This window comes from Falco peregrinus, chromosome 2, assembly GCF_023634155.1.
Source record: "Falco peregrinus isolate bFalPer1 chromosome 2, bFalPer1.pri, whole genome shotgun sequence".
NCBI lineage: Eukaryota > Metazoa > Chordata > Aves > Falconiformes > Falconidae > Falco > Falco peregrinus.
Window position 1 is genome coordinate 110,300,575 of NC_073722.1, and position 25,198 is coordinate 110,325,772.

Here is a 25,198-nt window from a genome sequence, read left to right on the forward strand (position 1 = left end):
CTGTGAAAGGGTGTGTGTATGTGTTATCAACACACATGAGTAAGTATATAATATACTTACACAAAAGTGATTTAAACAACGTTCACTGTCCTTTGAATCAGGAATTCTTCAGCACAAATTCCTTAGGATCTAGGGAAGCTAAAGATTGTCTCAGATACTGGTAAATACAGTAAAACAGCTGTGGACTGTGGAGATCCTACAAACAAGTTTTAATTTTCAGCAATGTTTTGCAGCCGTAAGGCTCCTGGCTGTTGCTGCCCGGCAGTCCCCCTCCAACTGTGATGTCCAAGGCTTGTGTGTTTGTCGTAGCCATAGCCAGAAGCTGCTTGATGGAACTTGTATTTGTTCAATTACAGCTTAGCAATTACAAGCAGAAATCCAAAGTATAAAATCAAACATTCTGGTTAGCTACAGAGTGTATCTTCTGAGTACTGAATCAAGCAATAAAGAGCCTTACAGTCTACTCCAACAAGTTCCTACTGCCGCAAACGGTGCCGTGTTTTGGATGAGACCAATGCCACCAGCAGCAGGCTCCAAAATACCAACTTGTAATTCCAAACTTTATTTACAAATTCAAGTACATAGTTTATTCATGGCAAGAAGTGCTTTGAACTTCTAAACAGCCAAGCTGAACAAAATGGTGGAAGTTTCCCCTTTGAATTTCTGAAGAGTTTACAGGCTGCTGCGTTTAGAAATCATGTTTCTTCATGAGAAGAAGAGGAGAGGCTGCCCGAGGACATTGTTTATTAAAGCCTTTTGTTCAATTTACAAATTGAAACAAATAATTGTGGAGACATTTGCAGCTATGGAAAAAACGTGTTTACAAAGTGGAATAAAATACAGACTAAATACGTTTGGATTATACTAGATCAAAACATATGAGTTTCTAACATAGCATAAAGGGCAGTCAACACTACGAGGACAGAAGGAAAGGCGCCACTGAGTCATGGTTTTTATAACAATCTGGTCACTTAAAAGGTTTTGGATAGTTACCCTCTGAGAGTCCTTAACATGCAAGAATCTTATGGCCACATTCACCAGCAACCAGCCCTTGCAATCAGAGGCAATCCATCCTAGAGACACCTACCCGCTCCTAACAACCACTCACACGGGTAAGAAAAACCCCTGAGTTCCAGCTAATATTCCATAGGAATATTTCTTGGTAACGTTTTACTTGGGTTTTGGTTCAGCCTTCCTCACGTGGTTTTACACGTGAACTCTAACTGGACTCAGAAACTGGAAAACCCTATTCGAGCATCTCACCTCTCCCCCCAACAAATATAGTATTGCTCTCTACAAAAACACTTGTCTCGCCTTACACGGTGAGGTTTCCACCACTTGGAAGATTACTCTGTAGTCTAATGCAACTTGGCAATCACAATTATTTCTCCAGTGTCCAAAATATATTTTCTCCAAAACATCAGGGTCTGTCTGAGCTGACATGTCAGTTCAACATCTTCAAAAAAATAAAATCACAGCCTGCCTTGACTGCACAGACCATAAAATTCCTAGTTATTTCATAAAGGTCCTCGTATTTGGCATGGAGTGAAGCAATTGTATCAGAGATAAATCTAGAAGAGCCCCACCAAGGCAGTGGAATTAGATCAGTGGAAAAATGGTAGAAGAGGGATGAAGCACTGTTCCTAAATGTCAGTTCTAAAAAGCTTATGTAAACAATAATTTCTGATAATGTCTTAATTAATAGCACAACGACGAAACCAAGCTCACTCTGTAACACTAACTGGAATTTCCAATAAAGGATATCTCACCATTAAAAAAATACGAGGAACATAATTAATCAGCCAAATTCTTCTACTAGTTTACAAACTAAATACAAAGGAAAACAGCCATTACTGCGAACCAAATACGATGACTAAGGATCGCTCTTGTAGCACAGAAGTATTTTCTTAACATCAGTAAAATATGTTAACTAATATTATATTTAGTTAGCTGAACTCCTCCAGGGATTAAAGGCCCACTGTGCCTAACAAAACTTTGTCTTGAAACAGACTAGCAAATGTTATTTTAGTACAGAGTATTTGATAGCTAATCATGCTTATAAAACTATAAAATAAAGTTCTGTTTATTGGTACAATTAATCCCTCCGTAGCCCACGGGGCTACATAAGAAAATGGGGGGATGAGGGAGTTCAGACCAAGGGGGGGGGGGGGTGAGAAAGGAGGGATTATTGGCAATAGGGAAAGACCAGGACTGAAGCAGTGGATGTGACTCACAGGGAACTATTACGATTATTCCAGTTGCAACCAAGAACATCATCTCCATCTGGGAGTGCCAGAGAGAAAAAAGGCAAATGCTTCACGTAGAAGGAAATTCACCCCCAGCCAGCGCTGACCGTGTGCTTGAAGATTTATGCAAGTCCACGAAGCACACATCAGTACCCAGCAAGGTTACAACACCTCCCCCCCCCCCAGTTCCAATAAATATATTCCCTAAAATAACGCAAACCGCAATTCTTTCTCGCTCTCTGAATTCGTTAAAAGGTTTTCCAGCTAAGAATAATCTGGTGTAAAGCATAAGAGAAAAAAAGCATTCTGTGACAGAGGAAACATATGCTTAAAATCTAGCTCGCATGTTAATTGTGGTTAATACGTGAATCAAATTAGGAATGTAAACAACACTAACACTCACAGCCTATACAGTGACTTCCTATTTTCATTTTTACAGTTTTGGCATTAATAACCAGCAATTGCTCACAGTTGCCAAAGGCTTCTCCTTCACTTCAAATACAGGTTACTGTATACTAATGGATAGCAAACGTTTATAAGACATGATGTCCAGTGCCTTCATCTTGAATAACAAAAAAAGAAAAAAGCACCCAAGGACAATAAGGAGCAGACTGCAAGTTTGAAAAATACAATTTGATACCACTTTGCAATAGTCTAACCAGGCTCTGTGTAGGACGTGATGATGGAGACTGAAGTCAGAAGTTTACTGCGCATACCTTCAGAGGGCCTTTGGGATGTACTTTGTATGCACAAACAGCTACAAACCTCCAGGGATTTACGCACTGATTCACAGAAGTGAAAATCACCTTTAGTGTAACGAACTATTCCCTAACCCTAAAGGAATGTGGCCTACGGAGACCTGTCTGGGTCTCCTAAAGCTACGCAGTGAGTCAGCACCAAGGCTGGCAGCAAAGCCACCGCTCCAGCCTAGATTACGTTCCCTCCCTGAGTTCGTCCGTCCCTCCCATCTCGACCAGGAAGACAATGGGCAGCTCTTCCCCGGATTTTGCAGCAAATGTGATTTGCATTTCCAAGGGTGATTAACTGCACAGAAATAATTTTCTCCTATCTATGAAGTGCCTATAGTCGTGATGACAGTAAGGAGAAACTAATGATAAACAGCATATGGCATGTTCTTGCATTCCTTATCTTAAACTCCAAGCTGGATTAAACACACGGGAACGCTGGTAACCCCACCTCGCGTCACCACATGGGATCTGTGCTCGCTATGCCCGAAGGGCCCAGGCCAACAAATGTTTTTTGACATTTTATTAATACAGAGCAAGCTCCCAAACACCCCACCATGAGACCCAAAACTACAGGTGGCAAAACTAACGGGCAGGCTTGCCACAGCCAGGTGAGACGGGACTGACGGCGAGGCTGGCAGGCGAGTCATGCACGTTTCAGGAGTGGCAGTGTCCTCGGGTAGTTGCTAGATCGGCCACGGGCTCAGGTTAATATTTGTATTAAGGAAAAGCTGTCAGCCTCAATCAGGATTAGGCCAATGTTGTGCTAGGTACTGTGCAAACACGTGGGGAGACAAAAGCTCTTCTCGGGAGAGCTTCCTTCTAAATGACGCTAAGTATCTGTATTATTATCCCAGGTTAATTGCAATTACAAATAGTATTCCCAACACAGCACCTCTGAACAGTCCTCGGCATTGACAGTGGTATCAGTCTACTGACAAAGCCAGTGCTAGAGACAATTAGTATGCAGGAAGAATTGGTAGACAGTGACTCTTCTAAAGTAAATCATCGTTTGATGGAGTCATTGCATTATTTCAAAAGATAAAAAAATAAAGTTGTGGGATGGAAATAAACACAGTATTTTAAATGAACCTAATAACATGAAAGTAATGAGTTTGGAAAACAGATGTGGACAAAGGAAAGCAAAGGCTACAATACACTCCACGCAATCTGGGAAGGAATGATAAAAAAATTTACAAGCTGTTTTGAGTCCCGAATAAAAGGGGTAATCAAGGCAGGCTGAGTTATAAGCGGGAAGGGTACAGCATCCTGCAGCAGAGACTAAGCAGAACACCTCACCCTTCTGCACTGTATGCCGAGGCTTTCCCGTGCCGCTGGAACTCCAGCCTAATCCTTGGTTAGGCAGTTCGTAATTCACATCACGTACCGTAAGGCCTTGTCACCCTTTCTTTTCCCTGTGTCTGTTTGATCTTTTGCATTCTGCTGGGCAGCAAACTGCTGGCGTACCTCTCTCACTGGCAGGCGGTGGAGCAAGAGGTGAAATAGTAAGGGGCGGGGGGGGACATGGGACAAAATCAAATCAAAAGGTAATGTAATATCCTAAGGAAAGGTACCTCGCTGCAAGACAAAGAACACACAGCGAGATTATTTCCATGATGCCCGGTTGCCTCTCCCATTAATCGTGATTTATGGTAAGATCCATGCAAGAGACCCATCGGTTAGCGAAACCATGTTACTCTGTACAAAGTGGCTTCTCAAAATGGCACTGTGAGAAAGCTCTCCTCTGCAGTTGTTTTACTTTGCCTCTGAAAGCTTTCAAATTGAACTGCTAAAGTTCAGCCAGCATCTAATTTTAACCGTGAGTTCCAGGAGAGAGTAAAGCTGGTGGGAAGATTACAGAGTTCCTTGAAGCTCTGACCTACAACAGGAAGAGAGTTGTCAGCCTGCATGTCTCTCACTCTAAATCCCAAGGGAAACAACACTGGCGGAATGTTTTATAACACGTTCCCACTGTAAAATTTTGTATTTGAGAAATATGATGCTTGCTCGCTCCTTCTCCTAGACCTTTGGTGTGTCAGTAAAAACAGATGACCTTAAACGAGTAATTTTACTTTTGCCTTTACACCACGGTTCGGGTACTCGGGGTTCACAGGGTTCTGTTTACACAATCATAGCGAACTGATATTACACAAGAGCAACACACGCACCCACACCTTTAAAATATTAGCAAGGAGCTGGCAGCTTGTAGCAATGTAATAATGTCTTTTTTTCTGCCTTCTCAGGTTAACTATATAACTCAAGAAATACCCTCACGGAAGGCTGCAATCTGTGATTTTCATAAGGAAGGTTAAAAGGCTCTTGTCAACGGGCCAAAAAGCAGCATCTGCTAAAGAGCTCAGGAACGAGAAATTAAAAATAAAATAATTGGATTATGGATCTCTCAACTAATGAAATCAGATACACTTTTCTTCCTTTGAGTCGTGGATTTCAGACAACATGCTGTGGTACAAGCCCGGTTTGGCACGGCTGCTAGTGGCCCGAAGGATCCCCACTTCAGGTGTTGCACAACACCAGGAAGCAAAACAGGAATACAGCAGAGAAACCGAATACGTTTTCATCCTGCCAGCGGGGAACAACTTTCCTGACAGTAATGAAGGTGTGGTGACAAATAACCAATAACTGGACAGGATATGAATAATAAATACGGGAAATCTGTTATTCCAGTAATAGGTCTTCAAGTACACAGGCAGCTGAAGGAATTCAGTCACCCTGGAACAGCTTAAAAACCCTTTTTCTCTGCTCCTTCTCACTTTGCAGCTTTTCTGTCCTGGGGAACAATCATTGGCCAGCTGAAGCCCGAGGACCCAAGGTGGAGGAAGCCCTGCAGCTCCCAGCGAGCCCACGTCCCACCAGGCACTGCCATGGACTGGCCACGGGCCACTGGGGGAGCAGCTCCCCGAACTCTCTCCTCTCCTCCGTTCCTTCAGATAACGAGAACCAGAAACACCATTCTGGGACTCGGAAGCATTCGGAATGATCCAACAGTTGTTACAGACCTCACGTTATCTGCTGCTGACCCTGAACTGAGACGTCTGTTAGTGAGGGATGATGATTTTTGTGCTGATGAACAATTAGTTTTGCTGGTTTTAAGAAAAAAACCCCAAACTTATCTTTTAATCAGAATCTAAATGAAAAATGCTAAAAGCTATTCCCCAACATCTGCCAGTTTAGCATAGATTTAGAAATAAAAATCAAGAGGTATAGTCTCATCCCAGGGAATTATGTGTTCAAATCCTCATTTATGGAGATGAGAATGTAAGTGTTAACATTTAGAGTCTTCTGCCGCATATCCGAGGCATTAGGATGGCTTAATGAGTCACTGTCTGAAACCAATAACAACTTAAAGTTCCTCTCTCGCATACACACATGCACACATTTCATTTTGTATATAATTACTCAGTTCTGAGTAATGACAATTTATTAGATTTTCCCATCAAACGTACGAGTCGCTAATGTACAACACGTTGATGACACACAATGCTCTTCCCAAGAAAGGCAGGAGTTATTATTAGCGTACCAAGTGTTAAATGTAACCATGCATTTTATCCCCCCTCATCTCTCCATAAAAATATTTTTGAAATTAACTTTGTGGCTGTGAAAAGCAGATTTTTGCTAACCAGGGGATGCATTTCTAAGGGTGAGAGAGCAGTTTGATAGCCACGATAACAGCCTCTACGAACGATCAGCATTTACTTAGTCAAATAAAGCACAGCCAAAGGACAATTGTGTCTTGAAGGAGCGACTGGAGAGCAACTGTTTTCTTTTTGCATTTAATACAAAATACACTGCTACAGCATTTAAGAAAAAGAAAAGCTGCTCTGCTGAATTATTTTACTTAACGCCTGGTGGGGTTGCACAGAGCTGGCTGCAAGGTACGAACGAGGACGTGTGGGCAATGGAGATCCTGAAAAGCAGCACATGCGCAGGTCAGTGGTGCTTTTCATTTGGACCTTTTCCTAATACAAAATAGCAACGAAAAAGCCACCGGCAAGTCCCAGCAGCTACCGTATTATGAGCTGAACTAAACCTGTACCAAAGGGCCACACTGGGGCTGAAGCCCCTGGCTAACCGAAGTGTGGGAACAGCGCTGCCGGGCTTCCTGCGACGGCACAACTTCTCAGGATTTTGCTCTGCCAGACAAACCCAGACCTGCCTCGTGCAGCTGGCCCAGCAGAGCCCCTCAGAGCCGGCACCACTGGCTTCAGGGAGGTGGAGAGGGAAAGCAGACGGAGCCTGGCTGGCAACACACAATTTGAGGCTTCGCCGGAGATCGCTCAGCAGAGTTCCTACCTTGGGAAAACTTTACGGAAACGCGGTACAGGTTACTAGGATAGATTAAATATGCTGTTTTCCCTCATTACTGTTGTTTAAAAAAGCAGCAAGACTATCACGTAGAGGAAATACTTTGGGATGAGAATGAGAATTCGTATGGTTACGTCGAGAAGAAATTCTTTCAGTGCCCCTTGGCGGGCAGGAGCAGAGTGCCAGTGCCCAGCCGCCCTGTGCCCCGCAGCCCCCAGCACCTCGACGGCCTCCCTCGCTCCGCTCCCATGTCCTGCCATCCAGAAGCCTGTTGGAGAGGAAAGCAAGGCCTGGAAAAACAAGCTGCCTGGCACAGGACTCGGAGGAACACCCTGCCTCTGCCGACCCGTGGGCTCGGGGCTCACAGCCCATCCATGCCAGCCCTGCGGGACAGTGCTCTGCATATCGCAGAGGAATCTCAATGGGACAACATCCCCGTGCTCCCCAGCTCGCTGCTGAGAGGTACGGCTTGCGCAAGGCCGCCGGGAAGGCAAGAGGAAGAGCTTCCTGGGAGGAAGGTGTGACCTCCCCCGCTGCGCCATCATCCAGCTCTCCCCCACCGAACGGCCGCCCTTGCCCTGTGGAGCCCGTCCTGCTACACCACAGCACCGGCACTGAGCAACCGCTCAATTCCCATGCTTTTTTTATTTATCCATTTCTATTTTAATAAGCAGCCTGTTCCCTTGGCCCCGGCGTGCCTCCCTCCCCTCTGGAGCCCTGGGTTATGTGAAAATGCATGTGCCAAGCGGCGGAGGCGTGGTGCAGCTCCTGGCTCGCCGTGACATGCTCCTGACGTACTGTGTGGTCAAGGAGCCGGGACTGGGGGGCCTGAATGAGGGCCAAGCCTTGCACTTCAGCTTCCTGACCTGGCAGCCATTCAGAGAGACCCTGCTAAGTGCTATTTCCTAAATACACTAGCTTTTCATAACAATCTTACCACATTGCTTTCCTTTACAAGCTCTCTTAAAAGAGAACTGGACTCCTTCTGGTTAATCTACACAGACTGCATTTGGAAGCCATCAGAAACTGAACTGTAAACAAAACGTTATTAATGTGTTGTAATCTGCCCTCAATGTTCCAGATGAAAAGAAAATGTTTTATAGTTTTGGAGTATACATTTTAATTGCCTTTTAGGAGTGCATATACTTTTAGTGCTCTCTGTTATAAAACTGCAGTATCTGTTTCTTGATAACTGTTGAATGATCTCAGCTATTTTTATTAGGTTTTCTCCCCCACCCTGGTCCCCTTCCTTAAGCTACCACCACTGTAAGGCTTTTTCAGACTGTTCCTCATGGCAAACGGTTTCAGTCTAAGATAAACTCCATTATAAACAACTTCTTTACAACATCCCCTCGCTATAAAAACACTTGGATCGAGAAAATTAGTTCTTTAAATGAACTTAGAACCCAGCTACTTTCAGTAAAAAAATCTGATCTAAGTAAGGGCTAAACCAAATTTCCCGGATTTTTAGCCCTTCCCTGCCCGGTTTGCTGTCAGTGCTTCGCTCCTGTGGCGGCTGGCAGCGCCTGGCTCGGGGCGGGATGCCGGGGCACAGCACAGAGCTGCGCTGGCGAGCCCCGCGGCAGCCGCTGGAGATGGGATGGCTGCCGCAGCTGGCAGGAGGCGCCTGGCAGCATCCCAACCCAAGCCCCCGACCAGGCGGGCTCGTGGCAAGACCCCGCCTGAGCTGTAAGCCCCCAGCTGCACAATGCAGTTCCCTGCTGGAAGCAGGGAGCAGAGCCGATGAGGTTTTATCACACCGAATCACCTTCCTTTGAAGCAGATGCTGCCCTGTACAAAAAGGTCTTTTAGTACTCTCGGGATAAATGGGAAGGGGATCACAAAGTCACCTGACATGCTTTCTGGGTATCTCCTTACTAGAAAAGTACTTGATAAAAATAAATAGAAATCCAGGGTCACAGAACTAACCATGGGTTTTGTTGTCCATTAAGCTGCAGTTTCAAAAGATGAAGGGAACCCTTACAAATAGTCCGTTTCAGGAAACAGCAGGCATCTGGACATCACCGTTATCGTGTTTGTATCAACAAATGTGCTAGAAAAGAATGGCTCTAGCTATCAAGTTTTAGATATGCACTCCTTAAAATACCAAAGCCTGCTTTACAGTGGTTGGTTCTTACACACCTTCACTATTACTTTCTTTTGAAGATGATTAACTTTCTCAACCCCCTCACATTAACTCCAACTCCTACTGTGATGTCTCTAACACCTCCCTAATACCTTTTTGACTTGCAAGATATTATTACTTGATACAATGCAGGCCAGGATATTTCGCAGTGGGAACTGCATTCAGTGCTTGGAAAACAATGACTTTTTCTCAAAGTTTTCCTTTTATGCAATTAAAATATTTTAAATGGCAAAGCCCCTCTCTCACATCGTACTGGGATTCACATAACGCAAGTAAACCACAGTTTATCGTTGCTCTTTTAGTTCTTTTTATCTTCAGAATTATCAGCGCTTGTTATTTTTTATGTTGTTTTTAAAAATATTTTTCAGTATGCAGATGTGCTTGTGAAGATTAATGGACTGGGAACACAAATCTTATATTAATCAACTACAGGGAAAGCGACTGCTAAGTAAAATTTTCCATAATGCTGCACACATGAGTCTAACCAGCATCTCTGCAGATTGCAGAGAGCCTCCCTCGTCCTGGAGGAGTTCTTCTGAGTCTTCTCTGAGGCAGTTTTAATTTAAGTTTTGCAATGATACCAGTCATGGGTGACCCTTGCTGCTAAGCTGTTCTCCGAACACTAAAAAAGCCACACCATGGGGAACCCTGTCAAGTGTGTGTCGTGGTTCCCGTTATTACAATTAGCCGATCCGTTCCGTGCACCCGTTAATCTTTCGGCACCACGATGGCCGCAGTCATCCCTGTTGGGGGCTCAGCTCTCCGAAGGGCAACTGAACACTGGGACCTCAGGCCAAGGGGTGCAGAGCCATGAGAGGTCCAAGTCCCTGAGAATCAGCAAAGTTATCCTCAAGACCACCCCCACGGCCTGGCAGAGAGACTCTCATCACAAATCCTTTAAGTAAAGATTACATATAGAGAAAGTGGCTTTCTGGAATGGGGTCATGCAAAACACCCCCTGCCCCAAAACACTGACAGAGCCAGTGTGCATGCACACATTTAATTAACGACTAGGTTAATTACACCAATTTCATTACCAATTGGGTCAGTTTAAACCTGCTACATTGAAAGTCACTTGACAGACAAAAATGTTACCATAATTACAAAAACAACTGGTTGCTTGAGTGAGGTAATGCTGCCAATTAAGTAATTCCACCATCTGTAAGGCAAACCCACCCTTCGCCGCTGGTGCAGTGTTGACTCATTTTCAGCAGCATGCTATTTCTCGGTGCTGATGGCTACGAAATCCAGCACCGTTACTCACAACAACCATTTCCGAGGATGGATCCATTCACGTGGGTTGAAATAACTGAATGGAATGTGCCGAAGTGACAGGGAAACAAGTTCTGTGAAAAGATCCTGGTAAAAGGAAAACCCATCTAAGCTTTCAAAATGCTGCTTTTGGTATAAACCTTTGAGGTTCGAAGAGCCTGATTGCCGTTTAAAGAATACCACCCCTGCTTTGAACCCTCTTACTTGGGATTGCTACAAAAAGCAATACTTTCCTCAGCAGCACGAGTCTCCAAAGAGCTCCGCATCTGCCAAAAGCAGAGAGAGCTGGAACCTCACTAGAAAACCTTGTTTTCACCGATTACGTTAAATAGGTTCATCAAGGCAAACTGCGGTGAATGGTAAAGGTGCTGGCTGATCATCCACTCTCACTAACAGGTACTGCTCAGGTCAGCTGAAAGTACTACAAGGAATAAATGCAAGTACGTGATAAGATTCTAAAAAATAAAAAGGCAAAGAACATTTTATTTTCTATTTTTAGCTTTGTAAGCCCATTTAAAAATTATATTTCTTTAGAAAATTAAAAACCACACACAAAAAAAAATATCCCTGTTCTTCACGTCTGACATTTTCTGTTCAAAGCCTAGGGACCTTTTGAATAAGTATTTGTAAGAATGCACTCCTGACAAGTTGCATCTTAATACTGATTGAACAGTTCCTATCGGCAGCAAAAGTTCTCAAGCATTTTCTTCAAGAAAGAAATTACAGAGCTCGATACGAAACAAAGAAAACCACAGAAATTGTATTTAGCTGATCTCTGTATCAGACAGTTTCACCTCTAGTGTGTTACTGCCATCACGCCTATAGTAAGAGATTTCATGTGAAATTCTGGAAGTCAGATGACGTTCCTATATACAAATCAGTATTAAGAGACTGTCTTTCCCTACATATGTTAATGCTGAACATTTATCTGCTGAAAAAAGCAGATAAATTAAACACCAGTGCAGTTTGTAAAAGAGCACTGCTTGGGAAGTAACCTTTTTAGCCACTGGAAAAATTCCGAGTTCAATCAACTTTATTTCCAGTACAAAAGCAATTTGATTTTTCCCATCAGAAATCAGATGAAGAAGTAAATTAAGATTTGCCAGTGATGGGAATTCTTAACTTGTGGCATAAATAGAATTTCCTTCTTATTTTCAGCTATGGCCATCTATGTAAACATCCACTCCGAACACAATTCGTGAGAGAAAAAGATATTACAGAGTTATCATAGATACCTATATTTAAATTCAATCCCCCCCCCCCCCTTCTTTTTAAGCAAAAGCTACTTTAATTAAACTTAAAACAACAATCAACCCACAAGAACCAAGAGACTTGGCTGCTGTTCACACAAGACCACGACTGCACCGAGAAATCAGATTTTAACAAAACCGAAACCGTCTGCATCCCCGTTAGCTTCGGAAGGCTGCAGCTGCTCCGTGCGCGCCAGCCAGTCCCGAGACATGCATGCACAGATAAAACTGCGACTTTTAAAATAGTTTTTGTATTCTAAAATGCTTTGCAGGAGTGTACATAATGTTAAATAAAGTTACATAAATAAATTTTTCTTTACAGGAAACGGCCTGAGGGTGTCCCTAACTGAGATCATTGCACAGTCTCCCGCAGCAGCTACGGTACATCGGGTTAGAACGAGGGACAGCGTCTCCTTTCCTGATGGAACACAGCTCAGGCTCCACGAGGAACTCTTTTTCTCTCCCAAGCACAGCCCTGTCAGATGACATTTTACTGAGGACCACTTTAACTCACACACTATCAACTTTTCTTTCTCTGTGATTTAACATGAATTGTTTTAAGGTCAAAGTGATTATTAGTTCACAATAAATCCATGATAAAAGAAAGAAAAAGAAAGGAGGGTGGAACCGTAGCTCAAAAGACCTCTGCAATGGCAACTCCTGCCCTGCTTCCTCTCCTTCACTCCCCTTGCTGATCCAGGAATAAATCTACCAAACAGAGGAGGAGGAAAAAAGAGAAGATGAATTAGATAAGACCACAGATGAGAAAAACTAAGACAGGGAATAATTTCTGAATGCACTGTTGGCTACCTAAAGTCTGATCCAAGACTGTTTCTTAATTAGTGTTTTAGAAAATATCTGAAAAGCAAGGCTGCCGGATGGAAACTGTCTCCTGCAGATACAGCACGCTGCTCTCACTTATTCACCAATCATTCCTGTTGACTTCTTCTTGGCAGCTGAAAATATATTCAGACCGTCTGAAGGCAGGTTCTAAAATTTTAGATTCCCTCTGTCAACAGCGAGGTGATCATCACATCTGCAGTACCTACCGGATCAGCTAACCTTTCTTTTCTCTTTTACTACCATGGTATTTTCTTGATGGGTATTACAGGTACTACAGACGTTTGTATCTAGGCTGTAAACCTGGGTCCCTTAAATCAGCAAGGCACGATTTCAATCATCTCACTACGGCACAAGGTGAGTCTATTCAATACAGGAAAAAAGCAAGGACAGCAGATGGAATAAATAAAGGATTTATTCTGGCCAGAAACCAAACGCTGTTGCTTGAAATGAAATATTGTCATGCAAAAGACTAATTGGGGCATCCCTACTTCTCAATGGCACGGCTAAGAACGAAGCAAAAAGCCCATGACAGAAGGGACACAGCAAGAATCAGGCTCCTTTCCACCGCCTCGATGGGCTCCCACGCGCACAGCTGGCAACCTCTGCAGGACACGAAGTCCAAACATGTGCCCTCCGAACCCAGGGTTCGGTTCCTCCTCCTGCAGCATCACCTCCCCTAGGCTCGGCAGTCCCCAACAAAAGTCAAAAGAGTTTTATGGAAAGTGGCTGTTGCCCAAAATCCTGGGTACGGAGGACGAAGTGCCTTAACAGAACCCTGGAGCCATGACCAGAAAACGTTGGTGTGTTTGACTGTAAAGCCCTTATGTGGGGCTCAGTGCCGAGCGTGGAGCCACCCAGCCCTGAGCTCAGGGTGCTGAGCGCAGGAGCCGCTCGGTGCTGTGCCCACCAGCGCTTTCCACAGGCCTGCGGCACACAAATATTCCTTTTTAAAATAGCTACAATTTAAAAGGTCATGTTGTAAAGTCATTCGATTAAAATAGTAATAAAAGACTAAACATTAACTCACAATTTTTCCTTAGGTCTTTCTTATTTCCAGTTGGTATCATTTCTCCCAGACTAAGTTGCACCTTATGAATCTGCAAGTTTATCTTGATTGAAAATCTTTAACTTCTCAGTTTTCAATGCAAGAAAACCAACGTCCTTCCATTCAGAAATACCTATGCCTTGCTCTCGTAACTCCCACGGTATCTTGACTGCAGCAATTATATTATCTGTATTTATTTGTCACTACTGAGACAAAGTACACTGAAACATGGTAAAACTGTCACAATAAAGGAAACCAACTTTTTCACGCTTTAATGAATGCTAGCTTTTATACTATGCAGAGATGACAAAAGATAAAGCTCCTGGTATAGGCTGGTAAATATTATCTAGCAGGTGGGCTCTTGCAAACATTCTGGGTAGTCTTGATTGCTTAAGTTGCAAGCATTATTACTCAGTAAGGTTTTCAGAAAATGCAAACAATAAACACTGTCCTAAAAAAGAAGCTGAGATAAACCTATGCACAAAAACCCCCACCGGGCAGATCAGGGAAAGCTGTAAATTGGCCCCGCTCCATATGAATTAATGCAAAGGCATTGATTTGTTCTAGGCTAACAATAAGGACACTTTGTTTAATTTTAGGAAAAGAGCTTCCATTTTTTCTGACTGGCAACCAGAGCTATACATTATACAACCAGAAAGCCAAAGTCTGGCTTTGCAAGTACCTAATCAAAGCCAATCCCCCTCTGTAGGAAGGAAGATGGGAAAACAAGTCTGGAATAGTCGACAGCAGTTTGTTAAAATGAAATGTCACTGCTGCCTGCACATCGCCTGCCACCTACCCAGCCCCGAGCAGCCCCATGGGGACGGTGGCAGGGAGAGCCAGCCTTGGGAGGTTTAGGGAAAAATTTGCTAAGTATTTGAAGCCAGTTTTCCAGCTCATCTGAGAGGTGAAAACTGGACTGACTCAAGGAACCGTCTACATCCTACAAGGACGTAAGCTTTATTTGTAGCAACAGGAAATACACAAAGAAGAGAAATTCAAATAAACCCACAGCAACGCTGTCAAAAAGACAGCAGCAAGATAAGGGAGATCAAACAACAAATTGCTTGTTGTGTTTAAAGAAATCCTGGAGGATAATGGATGTCCAGTACAAGTGCCCCAGCATCCACCCAAGTGCTGCCAAAGCAGCTCCCTTTGCCCTACGTCCTACAGAGCACGGATACAACTGTCTAATTGCATTTATTGGCCCAGAATAGTATGTCTAAGCAGGAACTGTAATATTTGGCACTTAGTTCTCTGTATTCAAAGAGTTAAGCTATGTCCTATAAAGATAAAAATCTCCACTTTTATTATTTTGTAAGGCTGCCTAACAAATGAGGATCCAGCTGTAATTGTAACATTCCAAGCTCTGAAGGCGCCAAGTTTTACTAACTATAATTTAACTGGTCCAGTTGATGCAGTCCAAATTCTTGTTTGGATAATCAGCCTTTGTTTAAATATGTACCAAAAAAAAAAAAAAAAGCATAGGCCAGCATTAGCCTCTAGGCATGTCATGTGAGCTTATTACCCTGAAGCCTGCAGTAGCAGACACTCATGCACAAGAGGAGGATTATTTTGCTAGTATTACTGTTACGGTAACGTATAATCAGACCTTCTCCTCCCCCAGCCCCCCCCCCCCCCTTCCTTTTTCTTTTCTTTTCTTTTTTTTTTTTTTTTTTTTCCCCTCCACAATTCACAAGTCTTCTTTCCAAGTTCAAATAAAGTTTAAAGGTGAAAAGGTCAAGAAAGTTTCATGACTGGCTGTTGAAAGAGGGAGAAATAACCAGGGTCTCCAAGTTTGCATATACTAAAAGCTCAACGATTTTGTATTTTGCTGCAATTCATAACTGTACAAATCCCTTTTGTTGGATCTGCTTGGCCTGAAATTAAACACTTGTTAATAACTTATAACTTAACATAATTAGAAAATAATAATAACTGTCAAGCAACTACATGTGCTACATAAAGCGGCTTGAGTGGGTCATTAGCTTATTTGTCAAAGCAACAATTTCTACGTATTTTAGCTTGCTTCTACTGGGAAGAGCGGTTAAAGAGCCACCCAGCTTGCTTGGAAATCATTTCTCCACCAGCTGGGAGCAATTCCCAAATTGCTGCACCTCACCCACATCCAAGTGATGCTGGCTCATTTTAAAAGCAGCTTAAGCCTGACTTCAGGAGGTGCCTTAACAGAACCAAAAGGAGGGATGGCCAAAGCATTACACTGCTCCATGGACAGAAAAATGCATCCCACAGCAATATGTTGCACATCATTTGCTCTAAATTTTACATCTGAATGGAAGTGTATCAGTGTTTGGCCAACAAACTGACCGTCAAAATGAGTCATTTGAGAAACAGAAAGTTCTTAATTCTTTATATATGTTGGTAAGGGGCCTTAGGCTCAGTAAACCACAAGGGCCAGGCACAAAGCTGCCTGGCAATTCAGAAGGTGCTTAATGCAAACAGAAGAAATACTCCTCTGGGTTTTTTTTCTGAGGAGTAAAACTGACTCTTAAAATGTCAGGGGCCATGGTTCTTGGGAAGCAGAAAGTGCGGCTGCCTACATTGGATAGTTTGGCTAGATTGAAAAAAAGTTATCTAAGTATTCAAATATTCTCTAAATACATATGGTTCCCCTAAATCATTAATATTGTTGTAAGAAATCTAATACGTTGAAGTGGAACAAAGCAAATTACAACTGTCAATATGGAGCCAGAACCTTGACTGATTAAAATCTATGTCATCTCACTTCAATCATGTCAATATTCATCAGCCAGAATATCTAGTCCACTCAAGACAAAAGTAGCCATGTAAATGTTCATTATAACTGATAAACTAACAGCTGTAATCCTCTGCCATCAAAGATCATGGAACACCAAGCAGGCAATCTTTTGTATCGCTCTTCTCTCCATGTGAGAACCTATTGCAATTCTATTTTTGTTACATATTAATTTATGATGTTAAAGAATGTCAAATTTAAGTATGCAAAGCAAGGAAGTCTAGATCAAAAAATTAGTCTCTGGTCTCCACTTAGGCAGTCTGTTCAGGTTCTGAGCTAGTGTAAACTGATTTGAAGTCAGTGGTGCCAGAACAACTTACATTAGTCAGGCATCTGCTCTTGTTTTCATCTATTTATCTGATGTAATTTCTAATTTACTTACTGAATAAGTCTTTTGTCTTTTCATTCCTTTCATCTCCTCCTCCTCTTGATTTTATTTCTTCTGCCCCATAGCCTGTAAATGGAAAGCTGAACACGTCTCTCCGCAGAGCCACCTTCCCCCCGCCCACAGCTCGCTGCATCACCTCTTCTTTTCTCACCCAGTTCTTCCCTTCCTAACCCTGCCCTGTTTTGTTCCTGTGCTTTGCCTGAACTTATTATCCATCTTTCTGTAGCGTTTCAAGGAGGGACAGAAGGGCTTCAAACGTTGCACACTGTTTAACAAGCCCAACAGCCCACAAAATATTGTCGAGTGTATCTTGAAGCTGAAGAGCTACCCCATTTCCTAATGTATGAACAGGCTGTGGGGTCCTTTAAAGCGACCGTGAAAATGACAAAAGCAGTAAAAGAAATGTTGGGTGGTTTTTTGGTTTTTCTTTTTTTGTTTGTTTGCTTGCTTTTTGTTGTTGTTGTTTTTAGTCTCCCATCTTCTCCCAGAAACCAAATGGTGCCTACAGAGGAACCAGAAGAAGATGTCATTCTGGCTAATTGGAGTAGGTCCTTATAATTCACCTTTTTTTACTTCTTGAATCATTAGCTAAATGTGAAAGGTTTCCCTTCTTTAAGTGAATCTTCTAAAACACATGGGAAAAAAGTATGAATCGATAAAATTGATCTATAACATATTTTTACTTGAAAAAGGATTACAAGGTTGGATCTCAACATTATATACCTAAACCCATTTCTTGTTCCACTGCCTTTATAGTTCCAAAAAAACGTACATTTTGGAGACAAAGGCCTTTATCCTCTTAAGTGCTGTGGATTTCATGCCAATCTCCCAATATAAAGCAGACTTCAGACTTATACCCAAGAGAAAAGGTCTTGGAAAGATTAGGTTTTCCACCACAAAATAAAACCCTTGTGTGGTGAACCATACCAGCTACGCGCTACCTTCCTTCTAAGTGCTTGTCTGACATGGAGAAACACACCCACCCTACCCGCTCTCTTCCAAAATGGAAGTGGGTTTATCATTCCTCTGCTCTTGTGCCAGCCAGCTTTTCCTAGTGTAAAATTTCCAGGACTGTCACATGTGCCTGAAAATCTATAGATTTTTATGGATTTTTTTTCTTATTCTGCACTGTTATGCAATACAGAATTTGGCATATGTCGCTCTTGGTACTAGAGTACAAAAATCATTCTCGTTCCTGACGTAATATAGAGAGAAGCAGTAGGAGTGAGAAACGATGAACATAACTGGATGAAAAGTTCTTTTATATCAGCAAGGTATTTTTGAGAGTTGCCCATCAGAGACTTGCACTTCTAACAGGAATAGTATATTGCAGGGAATTAATTTTGCTAAGTACTTAACAGCTCAACAAATAAGAGAGCAAACTTTCTGAAACTATACCTGTTTGGAAGAAAGGTATTTTATCAACCATCCCCATATTGGAAAACAGATTTTCAGGATATTTCAAAATCCATTGCTGGTAATAAAGTAGGGCACGCAAGGAAAGGAGAGAACTATAGACTTAATACAATGTAACTCCTGAGCATTGAATTTTAACACCACCAAAGCCACACAACAAAGAATGAATTCAAGAGTCAGAAGACTAAAACTGCACGTAGTCAGCTTTGGATTGCTATGCCACAGATGGAAACTTCCTTGACAACACACAGTTTAAATTCTAGTTAGGCTGTACTATGATTAAATGCTCCTACAATTTTTGAGTACATCGCTTTTTTCCTACCAGCTGCTGTAATACAAAAGACATCTCTAGCAAACATATAACTAGTATAAAAAGTGCAAGTAAAAAAAGCCATTTAGGTTTCCAGCAAAGACATAAAATCAAAACAGCTAATGGACATCCAGGGTAGTCAAATCATTTCTGCAAAATCCATTAGTTACTAAAAGTTCTGGAGGGCTCAGTTTTTACAGTAAAACCTGTAAAAACTCAGTATCCAGTTTCTCTGTTGGGACACTGAGGTGTGAAGGTCCAAACGATGCTGGAACTGAACTTGTATATTTGAACCTTTTGAACTCCATCTGCCCTTCATAAATTACTTTACCACTAGCTTTAACACGTTTCTAACCTACTGTGCTAGAAAAATAAGGAATCATTTAAATACCTAAAAGCGCAACTAACTTTGTAACACTTCCAATGGAATTTGTCTTTGTTCGAAAGACGCGCACCTATAACCAAACTGCGGGATGAGAAAGTGCTCCCGGATCATCTGGTGAAATAACATCTGTCTTCACGGTACTGAAAGCAAAGGAGTGGGCCCCGCTCCCCAGACTCAAACCCATTTAAAGTAAATGAAAACTGCACCCTACAGAAACAGACAGTTGCTCCTTTCCATCTGGAAACACTGTCAAATGGAAGCAAACTCCACCAAATTCTCAACTGATAGGAGAACTTCATTTTGCATTTGACACTAGCAACACAAGCGACCAGCAGCCCTCTGCTCAGCACACCATCAGCAGGGAAACACTTCTGCTGCTCTTCCACCTGAAGTACCTAGAGGTGACAAGAGAGGGGCACCAAAGCAGCACCCAGAGCACAGGGTCGCTATTTTGACGTCCCTTTTAGCCTTCTCCTTCATCCCGCAGCACTTCGGGGCCGCGCAGCAGGGCCAGCAGCACCAGGCAGCCGCGCACCAACCGCCTCCTGCAATGTTACACCCTGCCCAGCACAGAGGGTGGAATTTGTATCACTGGGGTTCTAACATCTGGGCAGTTAATTGTATTTTTTAGAATATTCTCTTCAAACAGCCCTAAGTTTTCTACAGCCAAATCTTACCCAGCGTGTGCTAAGAGAGCAAAGGGCCCTGCCATCCCCTCTGGCTCCTCACGAACACCTGTGGCAGCCCAGCACCTAGTAGAAATATCTGAGTTTGGCGAGGAACCCGGCATCATTTGCCTCGAATGCCACGGTCCCGCGTTCCCAACCCCCAGGAGACACAGCTGCACCTTCCAGTATGAAAAGCAACACTTGCTTCAGCCCTGGGGAGCAGGGGCAGTGCCGGGCTCACAGCACAGCCCCTGTCACAGATGTGCCACCTCGCTGCAGAAGACTCCAGTCAGCAGCAGGGGCCACACGGAGATCCTGCAGGATTCACTCTGGCACAGAGGACCCATCCGTGTCTCTGTGTGGGTGCAGATGACTTCTGGAGCTGCCCAGGCCCTTGGGGATCTGCTCCCCTCTGTACAAGGCAGATGGTGGATATGTTGGCTGGTCTGGCTGCTAACCTAAAACCTGGTGCTGGGTATTTTACTCGCACGTGGGCTGTACACCTTCCCCTAAAGAATTTGAAGTCTGTCTGTCCTTCAGAGGCATCACCATCTTGACCCAGAACTCCAGGTTTGAACTTGACTCATGCAAAGGACAAAACTCTTGCCATCTCCTCCGCCATTCCGAAATCAAAAACATAACCAGAAACAGCGCAGTAACACCAGCCTTTGCATTTTCCCCTGCAAGGAAGACAACTTCCCCTGCAGCAGCCGCGCTGGGTGTCAGGCAGCCCCGGGGACGCGGTGCTCCCCACAGCCCCCCCTCGCAGTGCAGGGGGTCCCACCTCCTCCCCCCCCACGCAGAGGCAGCGAGGGAAGAGGCTCAGGTCTCCTCTACAGGAGAGGTTCAGACCATTTAGATTGTAAAATTATTCCAACTTCAAGGCAATGCCCATAAAGATCGTTAATTAATTGTAAGCTGCCTTAAACCAAAAGGAGAGATCCCGCAAGAAGGCTGGGAAGACCGAAGAACAAGCCTCGGCACGGCGGCAGCCCACGCTCGGACACGGCACAGACCTTCCTGCCGGGCACACGCACAGCCAGCGCATTTCTCACTGCTGTCCAGACTGGCAGCGTGTTCACAGACACTCCATCACTGGGATTTAGGAGAAAAGCAAAGACTTTATTTGAAGTCCAGGAGGCCGGTGCACAGACCAGACAGCGCATTATCATAAGCAAAACAATCTGCAAAAGAGCTACCAACTTGCTCCTACACCTGCCCTGCCTGCCGAGAGCGCTCAGCACCCCTAGCCCTGTGCCTGCATGGGAACCCTTCAGCTTTCATCCTGCTTGCATAAGGAGTCTCTTCGGGTTCAGGAAAACCACTTTTTTTTTTTTTTTTTCTCTCCTGTCTCAGATTCATCACTTACAAATGAGGAAACTGCCCATCTCCATTATGAGAAAGAATTAACATCTGAATGTGCTTTCAAGAGGTCAACTAGTATAAAAATCCCTACTGTTTTTCTCTTTGGATTAAAATGTTATTATATTGTATCTGGAACTGTATTTCAGTTTCTCTTTAAAATGATCTTGCTAAGCAGCAAAGGGACACAGCAGCTCCCATTTACAGGTCACCTCAGGTCTCCTGAACCATGCCCCAGGGTTTTAGTGAAACTCAGGAATTCCAAAAGCAAAGCACATTGCCCTTGGTACATAAAATGCTTCTGATTCACAGATGACACAAATGTACAAGAAAAAAGGATGTCTGACGATTTTTTGCAACGGATGGCTTTTAGATTGACAGAATACACTTAAGCATTTCTTAAACTACCAAACAGCAAGTGATTTTTAACAATGGGCTTGTGTGAAGTGCTATTTGCTTCTCAAAGAGACTTGGAAAAAGAATTTCAGGGGTTGAACCCTCACTGTGTTTTAAGTCCTGAACAAAGAATAGGATGCTGTAGCTGCACAAGTGTGTGCTCCTTCATATTATGGGAAGGCAGCCTGCCCAAACTGTGCTCTGAGACACAATGCTACCACAAGTTTTTAATACTTCAGATTAATAAATCTGTATGAAATTATTTGAAATTTAGAAATGAAACGAATAAAGAAAATGACAAAACTTTCCGAGTGTTGCAGTTTTCCCGTGCAAGTTCATGTCACAGCTTGCCTGTTCTAGGAATAAGATGCATGCAACCTTGGGCAGTTAAATGTGTATTTGCCATTTCTGAAACTACCATCTCCATTAATTGTAACTCTTAATGAGATGTTGTAACTGACCATGTGAACAGTCCCAGCCATTTGAATGAACACAGGTGTTCAAAGAAATGATCAGCAAAGATTGTGTAAGTTAACCTGGTTTTCTTCATGCCAAGTAGGAAGTAAGACTTGTGGTTTTGCATTCCCTCTCCACCAGCACAGACTGGCTTTCTTTTCCTTGCTTCCTGGCTTGGAAATGAGCCACGTATCATTTATAGACTTCTGAGGTTTGATAGAGCGCTTTTTGAGGATCGCTTTGGAAAACCGTACCGCATTTCAGGCCAGAGGGATGCAGGTATAAGCCTTTAAAAAACAGGCCAAACTCCACAGTGGTCATCACTAATTTTTGTTTACATGTATTACCAACATAACCTAGAGTGTTGCAAATAAAGTATCTCACTATCGTGCATGGGATCTGCAGTCATTAGATCTTGTAAGCTAGAAAGGACCCACATTTCTGACATTACACAAAAAGCAGGACAAGGAACCAAGCCCAAATCAAAGCAACCACCCCCTCACCAAACCCAGACCCACAGAATTTAGCTGTTTCAGAAAACAAAGGTATGCACAGCCGAGTTTTTATCCCTCGGAGCTCATTGGTTTGGGAATCACAAGCAGCATCAATAGGTAAACGCACAGGCTGATCTCATCTACGCACTACGGGTTCATCTGCCGGGTACCTTACAAAATAGCAGAGATCAGTCCTGCCTGATGCAAATGTTAAGTCATAAGAATAACATTACATAATGTGCAACAAAACATTAATTTGCAAGAAGACAAATCTAATGTGTTTTTTTTTCCAGAAGCCCAGTGACATTCTAGAACACATTATACACACAACAAGACAGCATAAATGAATTAAATATTTTTAAAACCATTCTTTCATGTTATGCCATTTCAGTTTATATTTTGTTTCACTAGTTGATAATCTTACAGACAAGAAAAACCATGCCGCTGGTGAAGTACTAAATCACACCAAAAGAGCTAAGGTTTTTAGATGAAACAAGAAGCTGATTACTCATGCACCGAGTATACCAGCCACTAAGCGTTTCTGGATTGTAGGGATAAGATACTCTCTTTGCTTATTACTGCCTCCTTGATCCAAAGAGATTTAAGCAACTGTTTTCAATTAGATGTTTTTAAGCTAGTAAAACTACATCCATAAAGACATATTTATAGAACAACTTAAAACTAGAAGAATTAAAACGACTACAAAACTGATGAATTCCATTCCCCCACCCCCCAGAATCATTTACTGACCATTAACGAGCAAAAAGCACTGCAATTTTAAGAATTAATCCACTGTCGCAAAATTAAATCAGATACGCTAGTAGGGATAATGACAAACTGGTGGCTCCAGCGTTGTCAGTTTGCGGGTGATACAAGTTCAAGTCGTCTGTGCTAGTGGCCACTCTGTTGGAACAAACATGAACATAAAAGGTAACATTAAAAGTGCAGCAGCACCAACCGAATCAATTCTGTCGCTGAGGATGCAGACTGGTAATAAGTGGCATAGGGTCAATACTGCATTTTAGAAATGATCTGGCCAGTTCCGAGACTGCCAGACCTCAGCACATGGAAATAAAAGGAAGACACAGTAATGAAAGTAAATGAAAGGGAGACAATACTCATTTCCCTCTAAATTCCTGAACACAAGAGCCCAGCAGTGTGGCTTTGCTACACATGACTGCTTTCATCCTCCTTAACCTATGACGAATATTCCGAGATTTACAGGAACAAAACTGAGCTTTGATACTTTTCATCCGACAGTTGCTTAAACAAAATTTGCCTAAAAGCTCTGCAGCATGTGACTACAGATATTTGCAGGATGAGTCGCCTTCCCTCCAGCCCCTGAAGGATACGAGGCAGTGGCAGAGGCTTCCCCAGGAGCCTGCTCAGAGACGGCCGGAGCCACGAGCAGGCACAGCCTCTCCTCTCCAAGCCAGAAGCATCCAAAATCAGGTATGCCAACACCTGTATTCTATACCTGACTGCCGCAGGGCGTGCTCTAGTTGGAGGCAAAGCAGCCACAAGCGAAGTGACACAGCCATGGCAGGCAGGGGCATCCCACAGCCACGCTCCAGCCCAGCCTCCTGCCACAACACCCAGTGGAAGCAGCTCCAGTCCACCCCGCATCCCAAATTTCAACTTCCCTAAGCTTTTCCACAAGTCTGTTCCTACCCAAGCACATCGTGATGAAAACTCTTCAAAGCACATTAACAGCAGAGCGACTTTAAGAGTCAAATACATCATTTAAACATATTTTATACATCTAATACCCTTCAGAATCAGCCTATACATACAAATGGCTGTTACAAAGCACGAACCAGCATCTCAGCTTTCTTCTGGCAGTGCATGGCCTTCGCCTGGGCACCCTATGCTATGGGTGATGGGTGCTGTGCCAGGACAGTCCCTGACTGCATGGTGGATGCAGGAGATGCTCCAGGACACACGTGAATCTCAGCTAAATGCACGAGGCCCCGCAGGGAAGCATGACAGAGATTTTCTTTTACTGTTTTTTTAATTAAGGCCCTGCAACTTACATTTGCTTCATGTGCTGAAAAAGCACATGCTATGTAAAGGAAATTTTCAAAATTATTTTAGATGAATTAACCTATAGTTACACAGAGGGTCTAGATTAGGGCAACTCTTCAACCCTGAGGCAAGGAAGTGCCTTTTACTGGCTATACAGTACCTTGCCCATCCTTAGACATGCAGGATAAAAATGTATTTGTTTTACAGCCACATCCTGCCCATCCTGACAGAGCAACAGTAAACAGCAACTGGCAGCTGAAAACTTCTGCTGAGCCTGGGACAGTGGCAGGGGCCCCCTGCCCTGCCTCCCCCACCGCCTTCTGGTCTTGCAGGGGTCAAAGCCGGGTCCAAGGGCTTGGGGGAGCCTGAGGTACCCCCCTCCTCACGAGCTAGAGGGAAATAAAGGAAAGGAGGCAGAAAGAATTCAAGTAGTGATGAAACTCGTGCAATTGTACACTGTTTTCTGTTCCATGATGTTGAAACAGAGAGCTGCAGTGATGCGGTCACCTTTTAAATATCTCTGTATGGATCTTGCTAAAGCCCGAACCTGCTTGGGTGGGCAGATCGTTACGTATCTACTGAAAGCACAACATGCACCCAGAGAAGATGCATAACAACATCCAATTAGCCCTTTTGAATGAATGTGGCCCG

The 25,198-nt window shown here is 43.3% G+C and overlaps 1 protein-coding gene across 12 annotated transcripts in view; it reads right to left on the reverse strand.

The window, feature by feature from the left end:
• The window catches only part of BCAS3 (BCAS3 microtubule associated cell migration factor), a 370,182-nt gene that overhangs the window by 90,373 nt on the left and 254,611 nt on the right, over positions 1 to 25,198 (reverse strand). The window contains exon 24 of one of the 12 annotated variants that reach the window (XM_055797255.1): positions 22,881 to 23,425. The exons of the other annotated variants lie outside the window; for them this stretch is intronic. Within the exon in view, the coding sequence (XP_055653230.1) occupies positions 23,400 to 23,425 (26 nt within the window). The 3' untranslated portion in view covers positions 22,881 to 23,399. Of the gene's footprint in view, positions 1 to 22,880; positions 23,426 to 25,198 lie in introns of those variants that run through there. 12 annotated transcript variants of the gene reach the window in all.